The 19,601-nt window shown below is 41.7% G+C and overlaps 1 protein-coding gene across 2 annotated transcripts in view; it reads right to left on the bottom strand.

Annotated features, from left to right (window-relative positions):
- The window catches only part of CDC42BPG (CDC42 binding protein kinase gamma), a 205,206-nt gene that overhangs the window by 127,347 nt on the left and 58,258 nt on the right, over positions 1-19,601 (bottom strand). For both annotated transcript variants that reach the window (XM_030217950.1, XM_030217951.1), the window contains exon 3: positions 14,364-14,447. In XM_030217950.1, the coding sequence (XP_030073810.1) occupies positions 14,364-14,447 (84 nt within the window). The remainder of the gene's footprint in view (positions 1-14,363; positions 14,448-19,601) is intronic.

Here is a 19,601-nt window from a genome sequence, read left to right on the forward strand (position 1 = left end):
AGGATACAGCATAAGCTTAAAACATCTATATTACATCACAGGTTTCTTATATGGAAAATTGTTTTTACCTGATAATTTTCTTTCCTTTAGTCCCAACAGATTAATCCAGAACTTGTGGGTTATGTCCACTGAGCAGCAGTAGAAGACAGAAAAAAAGGTAGTCCTTCATGATTTGCCATTTAAGGGTACTGTGTACTTTAGGACACTCGGTATTTCAAATGACAAAGCAATGGAGCTCAAAACGTTCAGAGCATTTGCTAGAATCATGTAATACTCAAACCAATAGGCACTATTGATATCAGTTGGCTCACAGACCTCCAATTAAAGCAGAAGCAATTGAAGATGACTGGCATAGCATCAATCATTGTAGTCCACTAACATATAGCACTGTGTAACTGAAGCATGAGCGACTGAACTGAAGTGATTCACAATTCATCACCAAAAGCAGTAGCTATTGAAATCTACTAATCAGAAACCACACATAAGACCCCTTCAGAACAAGGACTTGACCTGATCAATTCTACATCAACTCTGGAGGGTCAACAATCATTTTCCTTTTTGGCATAGAAGACATGATGAAGCTGAGAAGCCTTTCCCAAAGCCTCCAGAGAAGAATGTGATCTTTTTAATAAATAGGACTGATGCTACAATAAAATAAAACCCAGTGCAAAATCAAAAAGGGCAGGCTTCAGGATTTATCTGGTAAGACTAAAGGTTAAGAAAACTATCAGGTAATAAATCATTTTTCCTTCCTTAGTGTCCCACAGATCAGTTCAGAACTAGTGGGATGTATTTACCACCCTTTCCGTGAAAAAATATTTCCTGACATTACTCCCGAGTCTGCCCTCCTTCAACCTCAATTCTACCACCTTCCTGTCTCCAGAAAAGGTCTGTTTGCGGATTAATACCTTTCAAATATTTGAACATCTGTATCATGTCACCCCTGGAAGTTGATATTTGCTTCATTCGAGAATCTCATTTATCTCTGCCGGAAGCTCAAAAGCTATCTGGAGGAATACAATCAATGCTATGCAGCATCAACTCAATTTTTTTTTTAATTTTGAGCTATCACTTTAATTAGTAAAGCCATACATTTTCAATTGACCACACACAGGTTTGATCATGAATGCTGGTCATATATACAAGGTACAATTGACAACATTCCATTCCTATAAATATATTAAACATATATGCCCTGAACAATGATGATCTGGAGTTTTTTCATAGCATCAACAAATTGGATAGGAGCTGTAATGCATTCTTCACCTTAATAGGTGGAGACTTCAACTTTCCTTTAGACCCATTTTTGGATTGCACCTCTACATGCCATCTGGCAAAATTACGGACAAGAGCAACTTTATCTTCCATAATGCAATCTAATGGCTGGATTGATACCTGGAGATGATTTAGCCCTACTGGTAAAGATTATACTTCTTTTCCCCAATACGCATCATACATATTCTAGAACTGACTACTTTTTGGCCTTGAAAGACCTAATCTCATGCCTATCTGATGCCAAGATTCATAATATCTCCATTTCAGACAATGCAGCTATTTTGTGCTCTTTCAAGTGGCCTTCTTCAATTCTGTCAAGGAAAACTTGGAGAATGAATCCTTCACTGCTAAGCGATGAAGCTTGCATCCAACATATTTCTGCAGAATCAATCAAGGCTTTTTTTTTTTTAAAGAACGTGTTCTTCCTCTTCTTCTCCTTTTCCTTTTATTACAATTTGGGAGACATATAAAGTTTGGCTATGAGGACAGACCATCAGTTATGCAGTACATAAGCATAAATCCATCAGTTACAACTGGAACAAGAAGCAGCAAAAATCTTGAATCCATATTATTTACCAAAGGGGATCCTGACGTCCTTCAAAAATTGCAGAAACTCAAATTTCAATATAATGAATTTCTAAGCAATCTGGCTATTGCAATTTGTTTCTCCAATGCAAATAATTTTGGCAGACTGCCAGCTTCATAGTAGAGGAGTGGCCTAGTGGTCTTGATATACAGAGGTGGCCAGTTCAAATCCCACTGCTGCTCCTTGTGATATTAGGCAAATCACTTTACCCTCCATTGCCTCAGGTACAAAACAAAAAGACTGAGCCATCTAGGGACAGGGATACCCAGAGGGGCATAATCGAACAGGGACATCTCTAAGGGTGTCCATCTCTAAGGATGTTCCGGCGAAGGGGCGCATTATTGAAACAAGATGGACGTCCATCTCTCATTTCGATAATACGGTCAGGGACACCCAAATCTCAACATTTAGGTCGACCTTAGAGATGGCCGTCCTTAGAGATGGTCGTCCCCGGTTTTCAGCCATAATGGAAACCGAGGACGGCCATCTCAAAAACGACCAAATACAAGCCCTTTGGTTGTGGGAGGAGCCAGCATTTGTAGTGCACTGGTCCTCCTCACATGCCAGGACACCAACCAGACACCCTAGGGGGCACTGCAGTGGACTTCACAAATTGCTCCCAGGTGCATAGCTCCCTTACCTTGGGTGCTGAGCCCACCAACCGCCCCCCTAAAACCCACTCCCCACAACTGTACACCACTACCATAGCCCTTAGGGATGAAGGGGGGGCACCTACATGTGGGTACAGTGGGTTTCAGGTGGGTTTTGGAGGGCTCACATTTACCACTACAAGTATAACAGGTGGGGGGGGGGGGGGGATAGGCCTGGGTCCGCCTGCCTGAAGTGCACTGAACCCACTAAAAACTGCTCCAGGGACCTGCATACTGCTGTGATGGAGCTGGGTATGAAATTTGAGGCTGGCATAGAGGCTGGAAAAAATGTTTTTTAATTTTTTTTTTAGGGTGGGAGGGGGTTGGTGACCACTGGGGGAGTAAGGGGAGGTCAGAAGGACGCCCATCTCCTGATTTGTGGCAGAAGATGGGCGTCCTTCCCTTTCGAAAATAAGCTAGCCAGTGTACTTGCATGTAAGTCATCTTGAGCTACTACTGAAAAAGGTGGGAATAAAAATCCAAATAAATAAAATACTGGAAAGGACATCATGTGAAACAAAGAACTGCCTCCCTAAAGTTTACTGGCAATAAAAGTCTCACCACAACCAATCATATTTTATCTGAATTTAAAGAGACTTATAAAAATCATGTATACACAACTAAGAGTGAACAATCTACTGCTATTATGACAGACTTTCTAAACTCTGTTAATTTGCCTACAGTTTCTAAGGAACATTGGGACTTTCTCTCGCAGCCAATCTCTGAACAAGAGATTTTAGCTGCAACCAAATCAATGGTTGCTTTGAAATCTCCTGGTCCAGGCAGCATTCCATCTGAGTTCTACAAACTATTTTCTGATATTGTTATCCCTAAACTTCATCTTCTCTACCAAGATGTACTATTGAATCCTGACTGCAAGGGATGATTTCTAGAAGTAGATATAAAATAGTCCTTCCTAAACCCAAGAGAGACGCCCAACGTCTTCAGAACTATCACCCAATATCATTATTGAACATGGACTATAAAATCCAGGCAAAATTGATGGCCACTCATTTAGAAAAAGTGGCCCCCAAACCTGATTATCATAAAGATCACGCAGGATTTGTGAAGGGCTGGTATGGTTCTGACAACACTAGATTGTTTTGTCACATTCTCCCCTCTTCCTGGTTGTCGTCTTTTCCTATATTATCAGCTTCTCTAGATGCGGAGAAGACATTCGACCGGGTAGAGTGGAACTCTCTCTTATTTGTTTTAGAACATTAATAATATAGTTTGTTTGCTATATTCTTCCCCTACTGCAAAAATTGTAGCGAATGACAGTTGCTCCTCCATAGAGGTACACAACAAGATAGCCCAGTGTCTCCCACTTCTTTTTAATCTGGCACTGGAGCCTCTGTTAGCAACTACTCTCCAATCCAATAAGATGTGTTGCTTTACCTCTCAGATCCTTATAATTAAGCAGCCCCACGCACATGCGTGCTAGTCGTAGCCTAGCGCGTCTGATTAGTGCACATGCGTCCCGGCTACTTAGCTTCATTTTACTACGCTGTCTACAGGGATTAGCGCCGCTACACCGCTGCATATATTTGCCTATATTAACTTCTGATCATGCCATAGTGCTGCACCATGCTACTATGGCGTTGGAAGAGCGGTATTTCAAGAGCGCTATCTAAAATAGCGCCGGGGTTTGATCATGAGGCTGTAGAAGAGGCAGAGTAGTTTGTAGGGAGTACATTATGAATTTTTCCTTCTTTATGAAGAGATTTAGCTTAAGTTGAGAATCGGACAAAGACCTCCTGATTTCTTTGGAATAAAAAAAATAATGGGAGAAGAACCCTCGACAGTATTGATGTAGGGGTACCTCTTGAATGGTATTTGCTGGAAGAATGGCTTGCAGTTCTTCCTGTAGAATTTTGCTCCGATTTGGAAGAAGTGTGCTCTTGGATGGTGGACAATTTGGTGGAAGAATTGTGAAATTTATTTTGCATCCTTGTGATATAATTTTCAGTACCCACTTATCCATAGTTATCTGCTGCCAAGCCTCATGAAAGAAGAGAACAAGCAGGACGCGAGCTGTGTGTAGGAGGGAAAAATAATTGATATGAAATCAAATGGCTCAATTGTGAGAGAAAAAAAGTCTCACCAAAGAAGGAAAAAAAGGGGAAAAATAACGTACATCGGCTGGTAATCAAGCCTAAGCAAGCCTCAAAAGCCATGAAAAAATAAATGAAACGAAAAATGCCATTATACTAAACATTTACATGCATAACATACATGTAAATGGGGATGCCTATGTGACAAAACTGCCCTTTACATGCCTTATTTTCATAGCTCTAGTTTTGAATACTTTTGTGCATCTGGAGAGGGCCCAATAAATGGGTATTTTTTTTTAATTTGCATTTAATTTACATTCAAAATAAATTGAATAAGGATAAAGGATTAATACAAAGAAAGAAATAATTTTAAAAAATGAATTGGTAAATAGGTAACAATATTAAGTTGATTAATCCTATATAGTCCACATTGAGGCATATTTTCAAAGCACTTAGCCTTCCAAAGTTCCATAGGTTTCTATGGAACTTTGGAAGGCTAAGTGCTTTGAAAATATGCCTCAATGTAGAGAAGCAAGAATCCATATCCCAGAGGAAATAGGGACATTCAAAAGATACCATACATTACTAGGAAAACAGCAAGTCGAATGTCTATATCTTATGACTCAGATGAGATGATTCAATCTTCACTTTTGGCAGGACCTTTCCCTTCCAAGAAAAACTGCAATTGAGAAACATCACAATAAGCAGCACATTTACATAGATATCTCAACTGAAACTTAGCACCAATATCAACCACACATGGTTGAAGGGAAAGGAATTGTTGACATCTGGACTGAGTGGACCTTGCAACATCAGAAAATACAGAAACTTTTCCACCAAGAAAATTCAAATTTTTAGACCTCAAATATAAACACAGTAAAGCTTCCTTATCTTGGTTGAAAACAAAAGTAACCAATAAGATTTTCCTCACAATAACCTCCACCTGGGATTTTTCCAAAATGCCAGTTAAGTCCAAACTATCTGAAGATATATCAACCATGGATGATTCTCAAACAGGAGTTGATTGTTTCTTTGAGACTGGTACATAATAAATCCTATGTAATGGATGAAAACCCTCTAGGGAATATTTTAAATCCTTCTTGCAAATATTTATAGAAAGCTTCCTTTGGTGACATTGTAATTAACTGAGGAAAATTTTTAAAAACACAAGTTCAATTGTTTTGTATAATTATTAAAATTCCTCAATTTTCTCTGAAAGAGAAGACGATCTTGAATCAAAGTACTTTGAACTTTCTTCAACTGTTGAACTTGGTCTATCATTTCTTTAAACTCCTCCTCATGGGTTTTTAAAGTGTCTTCTACTTTCTGAATCCTGACTGCATTTTCACCAAAGCCGAGGCACATACCTTGTGTATAGAGTCCAGAGCATTCCAAATAGAGTCTAAAGTCACCTCTGCAGGCTTAACCAGGAAAGGAACAATGATGTGTTTCCCTTGATCTACCAGACTTCCTCCTAAGACAGCTTCCATCTGGCGACCAGATGGTAAAAGCCCCAAAGTAGAGGGCAATCCCAGCTCTCCAACAAAAGTTGTAAGTGATGGAAGAAACTCAGCTGCTAGTCATCTCTAGGGTTGCCATAGATTGAGGAATTAGAGGATTAGCTGGGCCTGTCAGGCTGAATGTAACGTCGCTCTCCAGCGCAGGGCTCTTCCTCACGCCCTGCACAGCAGAAACGCCAGATGCAACATTTTGGCGCATAAACTGCGAGATCTCCGTCTGCCGAAATGGAGGAGCAGACAAGCTGGAGGGTGCCTGGAGGTCCCCTTACGCTTAGGCATGGAAGAAAAAAAGGTAAAGCACTCTTAAGCACACTAAAATAAAAAATCAGAACAGAGATCAGTTTGCAATTCCTATGCCTGGGGAAACCAGCAAAAGAACAGAGACCTCTCAAGTGCTGCATGTGGAACCAGACCCATGTCACTAGATTTATCGTTGCTGCCATAGATCCCAACACTTGGAAAAAAAAATACCATGATGTCTGGCCATACAGAACAAAGGAAGTTTTGAATCTGGTCCTGCAGCTTCACCTTTCCTGGTTTCTCAGAGGAACACTTTGCCTTACTGCATGTTGAACCTGGCTCCCAGGCACTCTAGGGTCTGGGATGTCTGCAGGTGGCTCTTGGAGAAACTGACTACCCATCCCAACTCTTGAAGCAAGGTCACCATTCAATTCATAGCTTCTAGACTCTCTTTGGTTGATCCATGCCAAATCCTTCAATCAACTAAATAGGGATGAACTAGAAACCTGTCCTTGTGCAGGGCCGCTGCTAATACCACCATGATGTTTGAAAAAATTCTGGGAGCCAAAGGGTAAGGCAAAGAATTGAAAGTATTGACCCAATACCACAAAACGCAAAAACATTTGATGTGCAGCTCTGATGGGGATATGTGAGTAAGCTTCCCCGAAGTCTAAGGACATTTGGAATTCACCTGGTCTAAGTACCACAATCATGGATCTTAGCTTCCATGCAAAATGACCGAACCTCTAGATTAGATCCAAGGTATCACTTGATGTACTTCATAGTCCCAAAGGAAAAATAAATAAATAAATAAAAGAGCCTGCTCCCTTTTCTTCTGATGATACTGGAGCAACCGCTTCTAATTGTGCTCATCTGTCCAAGGTCTGTTTGACCATCTGCACCTTCACCCAGGACTGATACAGATTCTGGGAAGAGTTCGGGAACAGGATGAGCTAACTCTAGGCTGTAGCCATCTCAAACAACCTCTAAGACACATAGGTCTGTTATGCAGGCCCACATCTGTAAAACTGCTGCAACCTTTCTCCCACCAATACTACCATAGTGCGAGCCCACAAACCTTCATTCTGAGTTCTTGGCCAATGCAGTGGAACCAGAGGAGAACTCTCGATCCACTCTGCAGCTACTACTAAAGGAACGATTTCAAAAGGCAAACTGGCTTCATTGCATACTGTCTACCTAGCCTTTACCTTCTAGATTCTCTAAAGCACCCCTATAGTTTACTGGCCTCTCATACCAGACCTAGTCTGATGCTCCTGTAACCGTGGTGTCTTGGATTCTGATCAGGCTTTCACAAGTTTCTGGCTGTTACTGGAAACAGGCTACTGGGCTAGATGGACCACTGATCTAACTCAGTATGGCTATTCTTAACTCCTCACCAAACAAGAGCGCCCTTGAAAAGCAGCTAAGGCAGGTCTTAGAAATTGCTCAGCTGATGCTATTTCTAACCCACAAATGACAAGAAGCTACTGAAAGTGCCATATTCTTGGCCAACACCCTAATCAAGTCATACAAGGAATCCGCTACATAAACTGCTCCCATTTCTACCAAGACCGCAGCTGAAAACATCTCCCTGCCATCCAGAGAATCCGACGCTCTGAGACAAGCATTCACACAGCCACCTAACACAGCCAAGGCCAAAATCTCAAAGGCCTGTTTTAACAGGGTTTTCAACCTGCTGTCCAAAAGATCCTTCAAAGCTGCACTGCCTTCCACTAGAATAATGGTCTTTTTTTTTTTTTTTGACTGCTGACACTACGGAATCAACTATAGGCAGCCGAAACCTCTCTTTATCCTCAATAGGATGGACAGTTTCAAGTTTTACCATAAAACTGAAGTCCATCAATTCCCACTGTGCTGTGATAATATCCAAGACTGCCAAGAACAAAGGGAATGTGTTACAAAACATCTGATGCCCGCCAAACACAGAATCCTGAGATGGCTCTGCAGAAGGCACTAAACCAATAATTTAAGGATGGAGGCCACCAATGAAATTAATATGAACAACTCATCCCTGTGGAAAATGTAAACCACAGTGCAATCCCCCTGGAGTAGACATTTTCAGACAGGAACTTCCATATCTTCTGGAAGTTTCCCAGAAGAACCCAGTGAAACCATCTCCTCTAGATCCACCAAGAATAGCCTCAGCCTCTCTGGGCATCTGAGGAATCTTTAGATGAGCCTAGCATATCGAGCCTAGGGAGGGCATCCACCCTAGAGCCTTTTTCAAATAGAAGGCACGGTGAAGTAGGAATTCAAAATGGACAAAAAGCAGAAGGATTATCATCCTCAGAAAGGGAAAACTTCCAGAAGGGGTTTCTATCTGACTCCACCAAAGGAAAGAGAATTGGGGGCTCTGTGCTGAGAACTGTGGAGGTTCCCACTGAAAATGCCATCATGGACTGCATCTTTCTACAGCGCAGTCCCACCTGAAGCCTTTGCTCACTGTGCTTCCAGATGAAGTGGGGGAGGGGGAGAACAGAAGAAACCAAGCCCTGCTCTCTGGTAGCCACCTAACTAGGCTGGCACTGTCCCTCTAGCAACAAGGCCACCTGATGCAGGCTACAACAAAATAGCATTTCCCATGTTCTGCCAGGGCCGCCATGTAAACAGGGCACAGCAAACTTCACATGTGGCTAGGCCTTCAGACACATTGCACTGCAGTGGCTTGGTAACCAAAACTCTCTGTCAGCTGAACTCTTTCTTGCAGTGATTAAGAGTCTTCTCCACAACAGGTATCAAGAAAATACTTCTAATTTTTAATTTTGTTTACATAACATCTATGCCATTTACAATAAGTAGCAAACAAGTAAATGAGAAACAGAAAAAATAAAAACAACCATTATGAGGAAAAGAAGGGGGTGGCAAGAAGGGAGAGGAGAGGTAAGCAAAATGGAGTTCGGGACTAAATTAGATGGGGCTGAAGGTCTCATTGAAGAGATGGGTTTTAGATAGCAATTTGAATTTAGTTACAAATGATTCCACCCTCAGATGGGGAGGAAGGGAGTTCCACAATTTAGGCTTCAGAAAGCTAAAAGCAGATTCACCAGATATATTCAAATAGAGGGAAAAGGTGACATAACAGGCTTGCTTGTTTATTTATTAATTGGGATTTATTAACCGCCTTTATGAAGAGATTCACCCAAGGCGGTGGCTGTTTTGCAAAGAGAGAATGTAGAACTGTCTGTTATAGAAGGGTTAACTCTGAGCACTCGAGGCACCCCTCAGAACAGAGCAAGCCACAGCTCTTTTTTTCTTTTTTTAATATGGAGTGGGTGGAGAGGGAGAGGGAGGGACCTGAGGACCCCCAGGTGTAACATCCCTAGCGGTGGTTTACTTGTTTTTTTTTTTTTTTTTTTTAACAGAGCCAAAATAACACTTGTTGTCCACTAAATATATATCCTGTTTTTAAAAATAAAATTAAAATTGTCCTGGATGCACAGGGTTCAGATCTACCATCTGCTGGAGACTAAGAAATACTAAGATTCAGGGGGTAGCATAGGATCTTTATATTATGGCATCGCAGTTAATTCTCAGTCTCCACCTGCGGGCAGGAGGGCATATTGACTGGTTTAGAGGGAAGTTAAAAAATGTACTTTTTTGTTTTTTAAACTACCTGTACTATACATATCATTAATATTTTTCACATCTTTGAATGACAGTATTAATGCATTAGCATTTTGATGAGAAGTTGCATTTATTTTAATTTATTTATTTATTTAGATTTTGCTCACACCTAAGTACATAAGTAATGCCATACTGGGAAAAGACCAAGGGTCCATCGAGCCCAGCATCCTGTCCACGACAGCGGCCAATCCAGGCCAAGAGCACCTGGCAAGCTTCCCAACGTACAAACATTCTATACATGTTATTCCCGGAATTGTGGATTTTTCCCAAGTCCATTTAGTAGCGATTTATGGACTTGTCCTTTAGGAAACCGTCCAACCCCTTTTTAAACTCTGCCAAGCTAACCGCCTTCACCACTTTCTCCGGCAACGAATTCCAGAGTTTAATTATACGTTGGGTGAAGAAAACTTTTCTCTGATTTGTTTTAAATTTACTACACTGTAGTTTCATCGCATGCCCCCTAGTCCTAGTATTTTTGGAAAGCGTGAACAGACGCTTCACATCCACCTGTTCCACTCCACTCATTATTTTATATACCTCTATCATGTCTCCCTCAGCCATCTCTTCTCCAAGCTGAATAGCCCTAACCTCCTTAATCTTTCTTCATAGGGAAGTCGTCCCATCCCTGCTATCATTTTAGTCGCCCTTCGCTGCACCTTTTCCAATTCTACTATATCTTTCTTGAGATGCGGCGACCAGAATTGAACACAATACTCAAGGTGCGGTCGTACCATGGAGCGATACAACGGCATTATAACATCCTCACACCTGTTTTCTATACCTTTCCTAATAATACCCAACATTCTATTCACTTTCCTAGCCGCAGCTGCACACTGAGCAGAAGGTTTCAGCGTATTATCGACGACGACACCCAGATCCCTTTCTTGGTCCGTAACTCCTAACGTGGAACCTTGCATGACGTAGCTATAATTCGGGTTCTTTTTTCCCACATGCATCACTTTACACTTGCTCAAATTAAACGTCATCTGCCATTTAGCCGCCCAGTCTCCCAGTCTCGTAAGATCCTCTTCTAATTTTTCACAATCCTGTCGCGATTTAACAACTTTGAATAACTTTGTGTCATCAGCAAATTTAATTACCTCGCTAGTTACTCCCATCTCTAAATCATTTATAAATATATTAAAAAGCAGCGGTCCTAGCACAGACCCCTGAGGAACCCCACTAACTACCCTTCTCCATTGTGAATATTGCCCATTTAACCCCACTCTCTGTTTCCTATCCTTCAACCAGTTTTTAATCCACAATAGGACATTTCCTCCTATCCCATGACCCTCCAATTTCCTCTGTAGCCTTTTATGAGGTACCTTGTCAACCTTTTTCAGTAGTAGCTCAAGGTGAGTTACATTCAGGTACTCTGGATGTTTCTCTGTCCCAGGAGGGCTCACAATTAAGTTTGTACCTGAGGCAATGGAGGGTTAAGTGACTTGCCCAAGATCACAAGGAGCTGAGCAGCGGTATTTGAACCGGCCACCTCTGGATTGCAAGATCAGTGCTCTAACCACTAGGCCACGCCTCCCCCTAGGAATACGCTCTTCCCCCTTAATGTAGCTAAAAGTATTGGAAGCTCAGTAAAGAATGACTGTCTTTCGTGTTTGTATACACTGCTTCACATACCTGGTACTGCTACAGAAATAGTAGCATAGGAGGGCAATTTTCAGATGGATTTAGTGACTCTGAAATTTGTACAGTATAAAAATTAATTATTAATATTCATGTTTGTTGCAGCCAGGCTGCCATTTGCTGCTCGTCAATGAATATTTTGACTGTTGTTCCAGGCTATGTGATAGCCTCACAATAGAGACATTAACCAGTAACAAAAAACAAGACCAGCTCTAATTACCATGATATCTGGAAACCATTTCTGGATTATACAGGAAACTTAGGTAGGCAATTGGGAAGATCTAAGAGAAGTTAATAGCTTTTGATATTTTTGTGAAAAATAAAATTTGTATGAAAGGAAAGTGAGCATGTGCTCCCCTGAAAATATGGATATGAACGTAACATTCCAGAAATCAAAATCTTGCTTTCTATACAATTGTGATTTCTGTTCAAAGAAGTATACTGTAATACTTGAGTGATGGCTGCTTACTGAATATTCAATAACGTAATAAAGAAAAATTACAAAAAAACATTGCTTTCAACACTGGATCATCTTGTTAGTGTCACTATTAAAGTGCAAAACATAACATTATTGGATAAAGGTGTTCTTAATATCAGTAGCATAGCCAGACCTGTTATTTTGGGTGGGCCCACAGTTAAGTTGGATGGGGTTTCCCAAACTAGCCCGCCCACCCCTTATCCTGCATCTTGCTCCCTCTCCTCCACCCCCAGATCTGGCATTTGCCACCTGTGGCCCGGTAACCTCCCCCCCCTCCCCCGTGTACCTCAGCTCCTTAATGGGAAGCAGCAACAACACGCATCTGCTACCTGCGCCGGCCCTGCAGGCTTCCTTCCACATGGGAAGAAGGAAGTGACATCAGCAAGGGCGGGATGCAGTAGAGCCATGCCTGTGGGACTGGCACAGGCAGTGGATGCGCTTTGCTGCCCTCACCTGTGCAACACATTAACATGGTTTAATGGGACAGACACACCATGGGTTCATCAATTTGCTTCATTTCTTTGAAGGCATGAATAAACATGTGAATAAAGGTGAGCCAGTTGATGTACTGTATCTAGATTTTCAGAAAGTTTTTTGACAAAGTTCCTCATGACAGACTCCTGAGAAAATTAAAAAGTGAGGGGATTGGAGGCAGTGTCCTTTTCTGGATTAGGAATTAGTTATTGGACAGAAAACAGAGGATAGGGTTAAAAGGCCATTTTTCTCAATGGAGGAAGGAGGGTGAATAGTAGAGTGCTGCAGGGATTGTCTTGGGACCGGTGCTATTCAACATATTTATAAATGATCTGGAAAATGGAATGACAAGTGAGGCGATTACATTTTCACATGACACAAAACTATTCAAGGTTGTTAAAACATATGTGGACTATGAAAAATTGCAAGAAGACCTTATGAAATTGGAAGACTGGGCATCCAAATAGCAGATGTATTTAATGTGGACAAATGCAAAAGTAAAGTGATGCCCATTGGGGAGAATAATTCAAATCAGTTACCTGATGCTAGGGTTCCACCTCGGGGGTCAGCACCCAAGAAAAACATGCTGAAATCTTCTGCTCAGTGTGCAGCGGAGGCCAAAAAAGCAAACAGGATACTAGGAATTATTAGGAAAGGGATGGTAAATAAGACTGAGAATACTATAATGCCTCTGTATCACTCCATGGTGCAACCTCATCTTGAGTACTGCATTCAGTTCTGGTTGCCCTATCTCAAAAAAGATAGCGGAATTAGAAAATCTTCAAAGAAGAGTGATCAAAATGATAAAGGAGGATGGAACTCCTCTCATATGAGGAAAGGCTAAAAAGGTTAGGGCTCTTCAGCTTGGAAAAGAGAGGGATGAGGGGAGATATGATTGAGGTCTACAAAATCCTAAGTAGTGTTGAAAGAGTAGAAGTGAATTGATTTTTTTACTCTTTCAAAAAGTACAAAGACTAGGGGACAATCAATGAAGTAACATGGAAATACTTTTCTAACAAATAGGAGGAAATATTTTTTCACTCAACGAACAGTTAAAGTTCTGCAACTCTTTGCCGGAGGATGTAGTAACAGCGGTTAGCGTATCTGGGTTTAAAAAAAGGTATGCACAAGTTCCTGGAGGAAAAGTCCATCATCTGCTATTGAGACAGACATGAGGAAGCCACTGCTTGACCTGGGATTGGTAGCATGGATTGTTGCTACTATTTGAGTTTCTGCCAGGTAGTTACTTGGTTGTTGGAAACGGGATACTGGGCTAGATGGACCATTGGTCTGACCCAGTACGGCTATTCTTATTTTCTTATTTATTTATTTAGATATTTGAAGGGATTCACTCAAGGCAGTGTACAGCAAGAATAAATCAGACATAAGAAATAGAGAATTACAGCAATAAAAGTATCCAAACAACAATACAAAGTATGGCATAGTATGCTACATTACAATATCAACACAATACACAATAAAACATTATATAGGGTGATGAGGTATACTGAAAAGGGGGGGGGTGCCGGGCCATGGGAAAGGCAACCACTGCTGAATTGTCTTGGGTGGGACTTAGCCCACCCAGGTTCACCCATAGCTACTGGATCTTATAAGAAGAATTGACCTTGTAACAGGGATTACTTCCAGAGGAAGAGATATGCCAAGGACTCTGAAAAGGATGTCCTTATAAGAACACAGCATGCTACAGACAGAGAAAACCAGTACACAGATTTATTTAGGTGGGAGGGAGAGGTCTGTTATAAGGGTTTTTTTTTTTTTTACACATAGGACTCCTCTCACCTCTGCTCTCTTCAGCATTTCCCACTTGTGAAGGATTTTCATCGCAAAGATTTTCTCAGTTCCCTTCAACCTTACCACAGCCACCTGGAAAAGAGAAATGGAAATAAAATGCAACTGAATTTGGCAGTAATAACAGGAGGCAAAAGTTGTGAAGAATGCAGTAAGAAAGAGCAAAGTTCTCAGGCATACCCCCAAAGCCAGATATGTACAAACACCACCAACCTCTTCAGGCCCATCTCCACTTCCTTTGTCCTCTAAAAGAATTTCATAAATGGAGGGTACTAGGACATGTGTTGCCAAAGCCTTGACCCCCCCCCCCCTTCCCTCCAGTAGCAGCTGCATGCATATGATGAAAACTGTTCTAACTCTGCAATACGTGACACAATAGAACACCAAATCAGAATATTTATCCCTCTAGGGCAGGGGTTCTCAACCTAGTTCTCAGAACACACCAAGCCACTGTTCCCTCTAAGCTGAACAGCTACGCACCTTTTGATAAGACGCTGCAAAGCAGTTGTAGCCTAACGCACAGCTAGCTGCACCGGGACCTGCTCCAACTACCTCCCACACCACCCTGCCACCACATTCTCAAACCAGAAGCGGCAGCAAATAAAAGACAGCCATCGTGGGGCCTTACTGTACATAGCCACAGCTATTGGTCTGCCCCTTCCAATGTCACAGCCGGCAGCTGCTGTTATGGTATAGTGAAGTCCTACGATGGCTGTCCTGTTTTGACACTGCTACAACAGCAGCGGAGGGTAACAGGGGGCAGGCGCTGGATCCAAGAGGGACGAGAGAGAAGGCAAATGCTGGAGGGAAGAGGGGAGGAGAGAGGGCAGAGTGGGGAATAAGAGGAAGTGAAATAGGAGAGGTGAAGGAAAGAGGTGGCAAGCTTTAGACAGACACAGAAAAAATAGGGAAATTGAGAACTGGATAGCAAGAAAGAAATAAATCTGGACAGAGGCAGACAATAAATTGAAGAAAGCTAAAAGGAAAATGAGAGAAAAATGACAAATGGACAGGAAATCTAGACAAGAGTTAAGAGAAGACAAGGAAAATAGAAACCAGAGACTGGGACCAACACAATAGAAAAAGAAAGTAAATGGCTAGACAAAAGGTAGAAAACAAATTTTATTTTTAGTTTAAGATAAAGTAGTGTGGTACTCTTGTTAATAACTAATAGAAAATGGAAATAAGATGTTATCTTTATTGGACTAATATTAATACCTTTTTGACTAACTTTCATTGACCAAGACCTCCTTCCTCAGGTCAGAACTTAACGAATTCACTCAAAAGTTCTCCATATTACATGAATCACAATCGGGTTTTCAACCTGCACACAGCACAGAAACAGTACTGCTCACCCTGATATCCAGATTCAAACAGAAAATATCAATTGGCAACAAAATACTTCTGCAGTTCGACTTATCCAGTGCATTTGACATGGTAGACCACAGTATTCTCACAAAACTGCTGGACAAACTAGGGATCGGCGGAAATATCATTAAACGGATAAAAAGTTTTATCACCACCAGATCATATCAGGTCAAATCAACATCATCAATATCGCCTACATGGTCATCAAAATGTGGGGTCCCCCAAGGCTCACCTCTATCCCCGATCCTCTTCAACCTCATGATGATTCCTCTGGCCAAATCCCTAGCCAAATCCAGCCTCAACCCCTTCATCTACGCTGATGACATCACAATATTCATCCCTTTCCAATCCAACCTTACAGAAATCTCGGAGAAAATAATCACTGCCATGAACATCCTAACATCCTGGGCCAAAGCCTTCAAGATGAAATTGAACAAAGAGAAAACTCAATGCCTAACCCTTTCATCACAACACGCCACTCAGCTTCCAACCACCTTGACCACCCCTGACGTTACAATCCCAATATCTGCAATCTAAAAATCCTAGGAGTAACATTAGACAACCACCTAACTTTGGAAACTCATGCAAAAGCCACGACGAAGAAGATGTTCAACATGATGTGAGTACTGAAAAGAGTAAAACCATTCCTCCCGCAGAAAACTTTTCGGAATCTAGTACAATCCACAGTACTCACCCATGCCGACTACTGCAACAGCATCTTCATCGGTTGCCAAGCCGAAGTCATTAAAAAACTCCAAACCGCCCAAAACACAGCAGCCAGACTCATTTTCGGCAAATCACGATTTGAAAGTGCAACACCACTACGTGAAAAACTCCACTGGCTCCCTATCAAGGAACGCAGAAACTTCAAAGCCCACACAATGATCCACAAAATCCTCCATGGCGAATCTCCAAGCTACATGACCGAATTGATCGACCTACCAGCCAGGAACGGGTCCAAATCTTCTCGAACATATCTCAACCTTCATCTCCCCAACTGCAAAGGCCTCAAATACAAAACCTACTACGCATCCAACTTCTCCGTCATAGGCAGCAAACTCTGGAATGCAATACCTCGACACATCCGAACAACCAATGAACATCTACCCTTCCGGAAGCTGCTGAAAACGTACCTCTTCAAACAAGCCTACCCTAACAACCCAACTTAATTCTTAAACCTAATATACATCCACATCACTAGCACCACCCAAATTCCAATCCTCTCCCCCACGTATCGTATCGTCCTACTGTCCTATTCTCTAACTGGGTTATCTCTGTGATACTTTGTACCACACTTTGTATTATCTCTGTGATACTCTGTACCATACCTTGTAAGCCGCACTGAACCTGCTATCGAGCGGGAAAGAGCGGGGTATAAATGCTATAAATAAAAATAAATAATACCATAACAGCAGTATACTGTCCTGACCAGAGGAAGGAGGTTTTGGCCTCTGAAAGCTTTTTTTGGTCCAATAAAAATGGTATCACATTTTTTTCATTTTTTTGTTTTATCTGTATTTGTTAATTTGTAATGTAGTGATTGCAATGTCAGTTTTTGAAATTTACGTTTGCTATCATTATTTTGTGCACAGTACAGGAGGACATGCATCACTGTTTCTCTTTCTCTGATGTTGCTCTGTATGCAGAATCTGGCTTCTTGGGAGTTTAGTTTAATTTTTATTTCTATTTTTAGTTCATGGTTACTTATTCTATACTGGGGGGGGGGTCCTTTTACAAAGGTGTGCTAATGTTTTTAGTGCACGCTAAAAATAAGTGTGTGCTAAATGGTATAGACACTCATACATTCCTATGGGTGTCTCTAGTGTTTAGCGTGTGCTAAAAACGCTAGCTTGCCTTTGTAAAAGACCCCCTGGGTGAGGGTCTGTGTTCTGCACATGAGAAAGAGATATGGTTTTCTATTAGCACTGTCTGCAGGATTGATCTGTACTAATCTGGCTTGTTTAGTTTTCCAGTAAGTGTATTGATGTTTTAGAACCCACTGTAATGTTTGTCATGCTGTCTTTTCCTAGGTAGGTTCTTGTGCGACTCATGGAAGTTACTGTTGGTATGGTATGTTAGAACTGTTCTATAGGTCCTAAGTGATATATGAAGTGTTTTGTATTCTTCACACTATGCCTGGTATTGGATTTGGATTTACACCACACATTTCACAGTAATAGCTCAAGGCAAGTTAAATAGTAAGCCCTCCAGAGACAGAAAAGTACCTACCTTACCTGAACGTAAGTTTTTTTGTGGAAAATCCAGGGACCTACTACCTAGTGCTAATCACTTGGCTTGTTACATGTTCATCATGAAAATACAAATAATCTAGTTATGTTTATTTATCTGATGGTGGTTGGCCAACATCATTTTTTCTCAGGTATTTTAAGATGAATTGGACATTTTGAGGGTGATTCAATATATGGTGCCTAAAAAAAAAAAAAGGCACTAAAATCAGTGCCGACTAAGCGTACTCTATAACCAGCGCCTAGATTTAGGCACCAATTATAGAATACACTTAGTTGATATTTCAGCACTATCTAAAATCTGGGGGGGGTCGTGTCTAAAGTTTGCAAAGTCGCGCTGTTACCTTCATATTTGTCCTATGTAGCTTATGAAATACCCCTAGGTTAATTAAGGAAGTTTTACTTCATTGGATTGAAGAATTTTTCACTTCTGGTACCTTCCTTAAGGATTTTTCAAAGATTATTCTTACACTAATACTGAAAAATCCTTTGGCTTCTAAGTGTGACACAGCCAATTATAGACCTGCGGCCTCAATTTCTTATTTTGTAAAGATAATGGCGGCAGGGCTGCCAAGGGGGGGGGGGAGGGGAGGGAGAGGGGCAAGATTCCCCAGGCCTGGCCTCCAAGGTGGACCTGGCGCTGGGGTCTGTCTCTCTCCTGCTCCTGACAGGGCCCGGGTGATCGCATCCCAACAGGAGCAAGAGAGAGAAAACACCGCTGCAGGCCCCCCTTAGAGGTTAGGGAGGAGCAGACACGGAGCTTCGGGGCCTCTGGTTTGGCTGGTGGGGGTCCTCAAGCCCCGCCAGTAGAAGCCTTCCTCCAGCGCTGTTCTCCGCCGCATTGCCTGCCCTGCAGCTGCTTTTCCCCGCATTCGCAAATTTAGGCACGCTCCCAGTTTGTGTGCAAAATTCAATAGAATAGCGAGCCAATTCGTGCCGATAACTGGCTTTTTAACAAGCAATTATTGGCATTAGATTTAATTGGGACATCTGCACCTAAAACGTATGCGCGGCCTGAAAAGGGGGGGGGGGGGGAATGGAAATGGAAGGGTCATGGGCATTTTGCAGGCCGTGGTTTTTAATTGCGTGTGTAATTATTACAGAATATGGGTGATCTGCGTGTACATTTAGGCACAGGCATTTGAACCACATTTTTGTTGGTGCAAATGGCAGCATCTAAATTTACGCACAACCTCTTTGTTTACGTGTTATTCTATAAACCATGACAAACTTTGGGTGTGACTATAGAATAATGCTTAAGCGTTTTTTTCGGCACCGATTTTTTAGCCGTCATTTATAGAATTCACCCCGTAATACATACGTACCTAATGTTGGTTAACTCAACAGCAAACTAAAGGCTACCAGTGCTGAAGCCTGGTGGTCATTTGGAAACCTACCAAAAACAATAATTTTATGGCTACCAATAATCTCAGAATTTCTGTTACAGTACTGTTCACATGGCCAATAGGAAGATGCTAGACTGAGATGCTAGGCTGACTGACAGCCAAGTTTTGCGGTACCTACATATATTTCCAGAACACTGTAAATACTATTCTGTTCAATATGTTGTATTATTTTGATTCTTTCGGTGCATAAATTCCCTGGAGTGCATACA

This window comes from Microcaecilia unicolor, chromosome 11 (genome assembly GCF_901765095.1).
Source record: "Microcaecilia unicolor chromosome 11, aMicUni1.1, whole genome shotgun sequence".
In the NCBI taxonomy this organism is placed as follows: Eukaryota; Metazoa; Chordata; class Amphibia; order Gymnophiona; family Siphonopidae; genus Microcaecilia; species Microcaecilia unicolor.